Raw genomic sequence first — 9,294 nt, 5'->3', positions numbered from 1 at the left:
AATAAGTATCTAACTTAATTTTCGTACAATTCATAAACAAGCGATAGCCTCTGTATGAACATAAATTGAACGGAAGGAAAATCGTCGTCCAAGAAAGTACAATACACTTACTATCTAATCCTTATTACACTAAATGTTGTCGTGGTCGAAATTTAGACTTTCATCCTATCATTTATCCCCATTCTTTTGATTTGGTAGAATTTTTCATCTATTCTTTTAATAGCACACATTGGAGCAGGCACGTCAAACACTCGAATGTCTTTTATATTTTATTCATCAAATAATCATTTTTAAGTATGTTCGACATGCCTGCATAACTAACATCTACAATACAAACAAATTGGCCATCGTCTCCTTCCAAAGAACACATCAAGCACCTTTTTGCCTGTAATATCTTCGAGTATCGGGTCCACCAGAGTGGCCCAAATTGGGATGCTTCGTACCCTCGGACATCTTGTAAAAGTACTCCCTCAAAGTATCGTCATACAATTGCTGGGATCGTTGCTTGTCGTCCTCGAAGAACTGCTTCAACTGATCCGAGCCCTGAAAGTAATTCGGGGCAAGGCCTTTGGGCAGCTGCTGATTCTTCATGAGCAGTCCAAGGAAATTGTGCATCCTGGGATGATTGATGCCATTGTCTTTGCCACCCTTGTGGTGATCGTTCCCCTTGAGGAAGCCGTTTTTATCGATGGACGAAGGGGTGAAAGGATACGAATCTATCGAGCCCTTTTTATATTCAGGACGATGGCGTCTCGCGTCATGGACGTTCTCGAACTGAGAGCTTTCTGCGTGAATCGGATCAGCCTTCGAGGGAGCTTCCATGTTACCAGATTTTGGAGAAAACGTGTGCTTGGGATACGTCCTCGGCCCGTGGAAATGATTACGATTATTATACCTGGATGGTCCGGACATTGGCCTCTTTTTACCTGGCTTATCGTGAAAATGACCTTTCGTACGATGAGAGCCAGACTGTGGAGGAGTCATGAAGTCCCTGACAGGCTTCGAGTCTCTGAAATCGCTGTTGGAACCAAAGGTAAACTTATCTTGATCCGAGGGCCTGCGATGTCGATGCGGTTTACCGCTTCCATGATGACTGTGCAAAGAGTCCGTGGGATGATTCTTCTTCAGCATCTGCTCCAAGGCTGCCAGCAACTCGTCGCGCTTTTTATTAGGCAATTCTGCAGTCTGAGCCTTCGTTTCGCTGTAGTGACCCTCGTGATCTTTGCCCCGCTGCGAATCAGAGAGCGAGGCCTTCAGTCTCTGCAGCTCCTTCTTCAGCTTCGCGATGTCCATCGTCTCAGACACGTTCTGACGATGGATCCCCGGCTTCCTATCGTTGTTCCACTTCTGCGAGTTGTATATAGTCTTCAGAGACTCCTTGAACATCTGCTCCGCGTAGGTCTCCAAGTCCGTATTCAACTTCGGCTTCGTCAGCAACTCGCTCTGAGCGGCGAACGAAGGTTTGAAGAAGTTACCACCAGGGATCAATGGAACGAGATTCAGACTCTGCTGCAGGGGATCGTTGGCGTGCAATTTACTATTCAGAGCATTCTGATTCTTCAACACGTCCATGTTAGGAACGAAGTTGATGGGATTGAACATGGGTCTGTCTTGCGATTGGAACGCTTTCATGTCGTCGAAGGAATCGCTGGTCGTGGACAGCACAGCAGGCCTCGAAGTGACCACACTAGTGGTGGTGAACATCGGGAACGGCGTAGTGAAGACTGCAGTGGGATAGTGCATCGTCTCGAAGGAATTTATCACCGCTGTGTCGACAGGACTTGGTTTAATGTTTGGATTCACAATTTCGACGTTCCGCGTGCCCACGTACGGAAGATGAGCGTTCTCCACCATCCCAGAAGAACCTGGATACGCGCTCAGAGTGTTAATGTTGCTGTTGCTGTGACTACCGACGCTGTCCATCGTCGGATAAGTCAGGGACGGCAGTTTAATGGTCCTCAGCGTCGATATTCCGTTATCCACGCCAGTATGAGGCACCTTGACGTACTGTTGGCCTTGATCTCGAGGCTGCAGCAGGAAATTCCCTCCGTGAATCGCGTTCTGTTGTTCAGAGATCAGCTGAGGAGTGCTGGCAGCGAAGGTAGCCAGAGTTGGCATCGGTTGCAGCACGGCTGGTAGCAGATGAGTCGTCTGAATGAACGTCTTCGTTTTAGGAGCCACATTGTGCTGGTACAAATTAGTCTGCATCTGTGGCTTCGCGAACTGCTGGGCGTTGGTGTTTTGCAAATAGTAGGAGTTCAACGGTTGCCTCTGGTCGTTCTGACCCACCGCCATGGTGGCAGAAGCCAAGAAGTTCGCGGTTGAACCGGAGTTCAGGGTCTTCTTGTTCTGCGACTCGGCGGTGACCAAGTTGATCTTCGTCACCGGCATGGTCTGGGGCGTGGACGTGATCTGGAAGTTGCCATGGTTGACCAGATTCTGACCATGCATGCCGTGAGGGTTCACCTGAATGTTGAAATCCGAACCGGACTGAATGGGAGTCTGTATCAGAGTCGGGACCGTTTGATGAGTGGGTTGGGGGACTATCAGCTGAGGCATATTTCCGCTCATGTGTCCGGTTGGCAGCTGTTGCATCTGGTAGGTTGGCCGTGGCGTGGCTGTTCCTTGGACATTTTGGATCGGAGTCACTGCAAACACCGGGGCAGCCGTGCTGGATACGTACTGAGGCTTCAGGTTCGTCTCGAATTTGTTCTGCTCCGTGATCCGTGGATACACCGCCTGCATGGAATTCTGATAGTTGTTCTGGCCGACGATGATGTCCGGGATGGGCGTGGAGACCCTGATCTTGGACTCCTGGCCAACTCCAGTGGGCGAGCTGACGGTGCTGACGGGCGTGGCCGACACGATGTTCTGCAGAACCGCGTTCGACACGTCGAAGCCTTGGCTGTTCCCCATCGCTGTCGCGTGGTCGAAGTTCGCCACGGGCACCAGGTTCACCTTCACCGGGACGATGAACTTGGGTTTCTCCAGCTGACCGATCTCGATACCGCTCGAGTGTGAAATCTCCAGGTTCGGAGACACCTGATTCCAGGTGTTGCTCGGTCTGAACTTGGAGCTCTGAGACTTGTGCCTATTCTCCGACAGTCGACCATTGTACTTGGTTTCCTCGTAGCTGTCGTTCTCGTCGCGATGTCGATCGTCGTCCATCCACGAGTTGCCCCTCACCCTCTGACGATGGGACTTGGACCTGGACGAGTGATGTCTCTTACCCTGACTCTCGTACTCCAAGCTGTCGTCCATCGATCCTCGATGCTCCTTCTGGAGCCTCTTCGATCCGTCGCTGCTGGAGGGTCGTCTCCTGTTCTTCTGGACTCTTCTGGGTCTCTCCGCGTACTCCGAGTAGTCCACTTCGTCCGACGCGTCCCTGGAGTCCTCGTCGCTGCGGAATCTGCCGTCCCTGTTGTTGATGGTAAAGTGCTGCGACGGTTCTTCGTTGACGGAATCGATCACTCGAGACGTTTGGTAATCGTCGTTGGTCGAATCTAGCATTATCGGCGACTGGTCGAAGGTGTAATTCGGTTCCGCGACCACGACTGGTCTAGAGAATCTTTGATGGGTCTCGTGCTCGGAAGGAGCCGCCACGTTGTCGTACGATTCCTGATAGTTGTTCGCGTTGCTTTTAGCGAGGTCGTTCGCCTGTTGGTCCGTCCTTGGAAAGGATCCCGTCAGACCGTTTTGTTCGCTCTGCCCGTGACCGTCGTACTTGAGGACATCTTGCTGATGATAATTGTCGAGCACTTTCTCCTCCGGTTGGCTCGCTTTTACCTCGTCCCTCGGTGAATTGCGCGGGTAATAACGATCGTAGGAAGAGCTCTCGTCGTTATTGTCGGTTATCGTCCCATAGTTTCCTGTGTAATTCTCCGACTTCTTTCCCTTTCCTTTGTGTCTCGAGGAGGGCTGCGTCTTCTCGTTTCCGCTTTCCGCGGAACCTGGTTCGTAAAAGTCCGGATAATTGGCCACCGCCGGCGTGTCGTTTCCGACTTTGAGCAGCTCGAAGTCGTTCTGCCGTGCTTGGTACTCGAAGGATCTGCGATTGTTCCCGTTCAAACGAGGGAAATTTAAGAATATTCTGGCCTCCGTCGAGTATGCAGGATCGTTCTCCAGTACGTCCTGGTCGTTGTCGACGGTCGCGTTCCTGCGTTTGCTCGAAGGATCGCTCCTGGTGGCGTTGTCGGGTGGTTTCGGGTGGTCCAGCCGACCGGACGGCCTGGACGTCGAGGACACCACCATAGGAACGAAACCGTTCGAGTTTTCGTAGTGCACCGTGGTGTCTATTATCGAGGTTATCAGCTGATTTCGAAACTCCTTCTCTTTATCCTCGAAATTCCCGTTTCGGGCCACATTCTCCGACGCGGTGGCAATTTGATCGAGAGCCGCCGATTTGTCCTCGGGATCCGCGACTCTGGCCCCCGTTAGGTGCGGCCAGCTCAAAGATAAGAGAACGACCTGCATCGAATACGAAATCATTAGCAAGGATGGTGCCCCTTTCGATCGTTTGCAAAAAATACAGGGTGAGTCTACGATAACAGGGCTTGATTTTCCCTAAATCGCGAATTCGAAAAAGCGTGCATGCCTCTTTAATTCAATGTTCGATCGTTCGAAACATTTCGTGGCGTTACCAACAGAAAGTTGCGTTATATGCACATATTCTGTAAAAATAGTTTCTCCAGCTCTAATTAGCAAAACGTTTTCTAGTTTAAACGAGTTTAACTCGTCTAACGGCGCGCAGAGAATGGAAAATAATAATATGTATTTTCATCGTTTAATGTGTTTTCATTATCGTAAAAATGAAAATGTCAGGAGCGCGTAAGAAGATTTATACTGCGAGCGAAAGTGCGGTTCGTAAATTGTTTTTTCAAATTAAATTTTCATTCTGCAATAGTGAAATTAATAATTCTCATGGTACGATGCAAGAACGAAGTTCTGTGAAATATTAATAACGTATGCATCTCCTTATTCTCGTGTTCAGTTTAAATCTCGTACAGGTATCGTGTGATGGATTTGAAAGAGCGTTTGGCTCGAGAAAATGGGAAATGGTTCCAGATGACTCGATATATTCCCTCAACCGCGACAATGTAGACGTCCCACAATAACCGGAAGTACCGTCAGCGTTTCGTAGCTAAATTTAACGGCGCCATTGGCTCGGATGACAGGTCTCGAACCGATCCATAGCACCGAAGGCAATAAAACGCGAACTCGTTAGAAGAAAGCTATCGATCGCGCTCGAGCTCGAAAGAAGAAAGCGCACCGATTATTGCGAACTTGAGATAATGGCAAAGTTAAACGGAATCATCGGCGAAAATAGCTGGCAGTCAAGGGACTGACCTAGAAAAGAAAAGCGGAGTGGAAAAGTAAAATGCGAATAGCATGCGTGTGTACTACGACGGACAAGGACTGAATGTGCACGGAAGCAGATCCTCGGAAACTTTCTCACCGATTCATGGCGATCAGATTCGTATCGACGGTGGGGAAGGTCTTGTGTAATTGCCAACGGACGATTATTCGTCGATAGATTCGAGAACGATCGAAATCGCCAGGCGATGCGGATGAAAATGCAAATTGCGAAGCTTTCTTCTCGTTTAGAATTATTCCGGTAGTTGGAAGGCATTCTCGAGAAGATTATCTCAGACAGAACGTGCATAGTAGAGCCTCCGTTCGAGCACAGAGTAGGGAGAGGATAGATTGCAACCTTAGATTTTATTTTTTCGAACGAAGAATCCATGGCGGAAAAATATAGTTTTTAGAATGGTGATAGTCTAGATGCCTTCATCTGTAGAGGGAACCTTCATTTATAGCGTGTCTATAGCCGGAACTATCCTCACCAATTTTTGTTATGCTCGGGTAAGCATCGAACTTTCAAAGAATTTTAGAATCTTTTATAAATATTCGGGAGAGATTCTGTCTTCGGAAAAGGTGATGTTCCTTAGGTGATTCAAGCATTATACATGGGTTAATGAATTTTCAATGAAACAATCACCGTCGATAGACGATCGCGAAGAGCTTTCGCTAAATTGCCTCTAATTGCAAAGAGGAATGGCATCGACCAGCGTGCATCCATGCAGGGAGCAATGAATTTCGATCCACTTTCGACGGAATCAAAATGGAGCGACGTAGAAAATATCCCTGAGCGCGAGGAAAGTAAGGTATTTCTTCTAATTGGCGATCTTATATGAGAGGTAAATTAGGGAAAACACATCGAAATATTAAGGAAGAAAGTGCTCCAGTTAGATCCGTATATGGTTAGATACACTCTAGAAATTTTAGCCGGCACCGAATCTATATTTTCTTGTCATAAATTTCCGGTGTTACGTCTTCCGTGAAATAAATTCCTTAATTTGGCTACTTAACCAACACTCTCGAGGTCCCTGGCCATCGTCGAATCGAAACCAGAACGTAGATATAAATTTCTCTAAAAATATTCTCGTACCGAACACTTCAAACGACGTTATTAAGTAATTATTTCGTAAATAATATTTGTATAGTTGAAATAAAATAGTATAGCTCGCGCGTACGCTGCTGGCAACCCGTTCGACCGAGCTGCGCGTACGGTAGCAGCGAAAGGGTTGAATAAAGCGGACGATTCGACTTGAAAGAAGCGTTCCACGAATAAACCTTTAAACTAATAAAAGGTTCGCACTAGCCCGTCGTCGTGGACACAGGATTGGCAGTTGGAAACCCTGGACGGTCCCCCGGTACTTACAAGATGGAACAACATTTTTCTGACTCGGTGTCGGGCGCACCGATCTTTCCTCTCGAATCACAGTTAGGCAGGTCCGAGTGTCACTAAACGTCGCGTAGAACACATTGATTGCAGCTTCGTGGACTGTCCTCCGAGCTTCTGTAATCCGAAAGACCTTGCGAGGCGAACATCCACGCGAGAACTGAGCTACATAGTAGACACGCGATTTTCTTTATACACTCCGGTAGCCAAGTGAAAAATATCGTTCTAAATATTATCCTACAGCCCACCGGCCGGAGGATACTTTCATTCGCGACACGCGACCGCCGCTGGGAAATTGTTGTCCGCAACAAGTGCAGGATGCGACCACCCATCATTAACGTGGAAGCCACGCGAATTTGCTGGACGAAGAAAAAGGCGCCCGCAGCGTTCGTATCGCGCTTCGAGATCTACGAATGTTCGGCGTAATTAACTGTAATTTCTTCTAATAGTATATAGCGCCAGGATCTTTTTTCCTGGAGCTAATCGTTGGTGCATCTTCGCGATGAGACCAGTATCGGTGGATCGGATGGAATCGAGAAGAACGGGTCGCTGTGTGCGTGATTTTTGGAATTCGCGGGTGTAAAGTATCGCGTCCGAACGAGGCGCAAAGTATAGGAGATTCGCCTTAGGTGGTCAGTAATTCTCCGTCGAGGATTTTATGCGCTCTAAAACGCACGCATTATGCACATCGCGCTCGCTCCTACCGATGCAACCCGTCTCACACGATAGAAACGACGGCCAGCGTCGGTGTGCCAGGACGCCGCGCGATGCTCCAAGATTTGGCTGTGTGCAAGAGCTCGCTCGCGCCGACAATCGCCACAGTTTAATGCCTTGTGTCTAATTGCCGTGCTCCGCAGATATGCGGAGATATCATCGTTGCCTCTCGTTGTGAAAACGTGGAATTAACTGTGCCCTACGACTATCGCGAGTAGTTTGTACGTCCCCGCCTAAGTAGACAATTAACGCTAATTACCCTCATCGCAACCGTGTCGCGTTCACTCATTTTTTTTTTCCCTCCCCCACCGCTTTTTCGTTGGCCATTTTGTCGCCGTTAACGGCACAGCGGTCTTTATGATAATTCGCACGGATGTTAAATTAGTCGGTAAAAATCAATTTGAGATTAACGGAGCTGGGGTAAATTTTCATTTAAAAATAAAATATGAAACGGCTGAAATGTCCCTTCAATCTTTTATTTCCCGCGACGTTATCTGGAAATTCGCGGTGTAATCGATTTATTCGATGGAACGGGTACAGTGAACGTAAAAAGTATTCGGGGAACTTCAGAAAATACTCTTTTAGGTTTATTCATTAATTTTCATAGCGTACAAAATTTATACATATTTCTAGAAGTGTCTAGAATTGATTATATACGAAAAAGATTGATATATTTGGGTCATAATCGGTATGAAAGTCTTTTCGAAAACTCTCGGATTGTTAATAGAGTAGGATATATGATACAGATTACGCAAATCAATCTGAAACGATACAGAGAATTTTTATTCGTATAGTTAAGGAAAATCAAAAAATAGGTTCGTGTAAATATTAATGTTTCACCTAGTAACGCCAGATATGGCAGTGTAGTAAAAGTGGAGTACAAAATATTAATTGCATATATATAACTTTCCTTATGATTAAAAGAAAGCAGTTGTACGAATATTTTTTACGGTTATTTCTTCCAAGTACGGATTTCTTCTGAATATCTTTGTCAAGAATGCAAGTATTTCATTTTTCCCCCGTGTCTAATTCATTCTACAACATGTCTGTCTGATGAAAAGACTATAAGATTAAGTGTATTCTATTAGAGTTTAAAATTTCAAAACTGTATTTAATATTTACTGTTTTTGTTGTTTCTCTGTTCATTTTTTGCGCTACGCGAATTAAGATAATTACTTTACCTTTCACTTAGCATATCTTCCTATCTCTAGCTGGAGTATAAAAAACTGCTTTAATTTTCGATTTTTCCTAGCTTCTTTCCATTAAGACATACGAGCAATTAAGAATAATGTAGAATAGACTTCAAACGATAAATCAACTTTTGCATATCGAACTTACGAAAAAGAGGTTTCCATTAGAAATCGAACGCGAGCTTTTACATTTCTTGTGTTCCCCACAGTGAGCTAATTACAAAATAAAAGAATATACGATCGTTAGATTGACGTGGAAATAAAAACGCTCGAGTCGATTAAGTACGAGTTTTATTCGAGTAAATAGGAATGTATACAAAACCACAGGTGTCTTGAGTCGCAGGGTGTCCTTAAGAAAACTAAACTTATTAGGTACCTTCTTGAAGCGAAGAATTTGGTTATCGCGACGGATTCCTCGCAAAGAATCACCGTCCAGGTACAGTTTTTCGTGGTAAAAAAAAATGTATTGCACAATCCCTCGTTAAATACCGTCGAACTGTAATTTCCCCCACCAGCGATGGCACGTCATGCGAAATGGGAAAAGAGTGTGCCGAATCTACCGTTCAAGAATCGTCGCTGTTCCTAACTCGTCATAGTATTCGAAGAACGAAAGTCTTTCCCGGTCGATGCGAGATCTAAGAGTCACTT

General features: G+C 46.3%; 1 protein-coding gene across 1 annotated transcript; it reads right to left on the bottom strand.

Moving 5' to 3' along the window:
• Positions 1-369: 369 nt before the first annotated feature.
• On the bottom strand, positions 370-4,473 carry LOC143342081 (uncharacterized). The gene has a single exon (XM_076765565.1). The coding sequence runs from the start codon at positions 4,471-4,473 to the stop codon at positions 370-372; it is 4,104 nt and encodes a 1,367-aa protein (XP_076621680.1).
• Positions 4,474-9,294: the final 4,821 nt, after the last annotated feature.

This window comes from Colletes latitarsis, chromosome 5 (assembly GCF_051014445.1).
Source record: "Colletes latitarsis isolate SP2378_abdomen chromosome 5, iyColLati1, whole genome shotgun sequence".
Lineage (NCBI taxonomy): Eukaryota > Metazoa > Arthropoda > Insecta > Hymenoptera > Colletidae > Colletes > Colletes latitarsis.
Note: the sequence above shows the minus strand (reverse complement) of the source record. Positions and strands in the feature narration are given on the sequence as shown.

What these genes read in the sequence shown, in the direction of transcription:
- LOC143342081 (XM_076765565.1), bottom strand. Translation starts at nt 4,473, where the DNA reads ATGCAGGTCGTTCTCTTATCTTTGAGCTGGCCGCACCTAACGGGGGCC.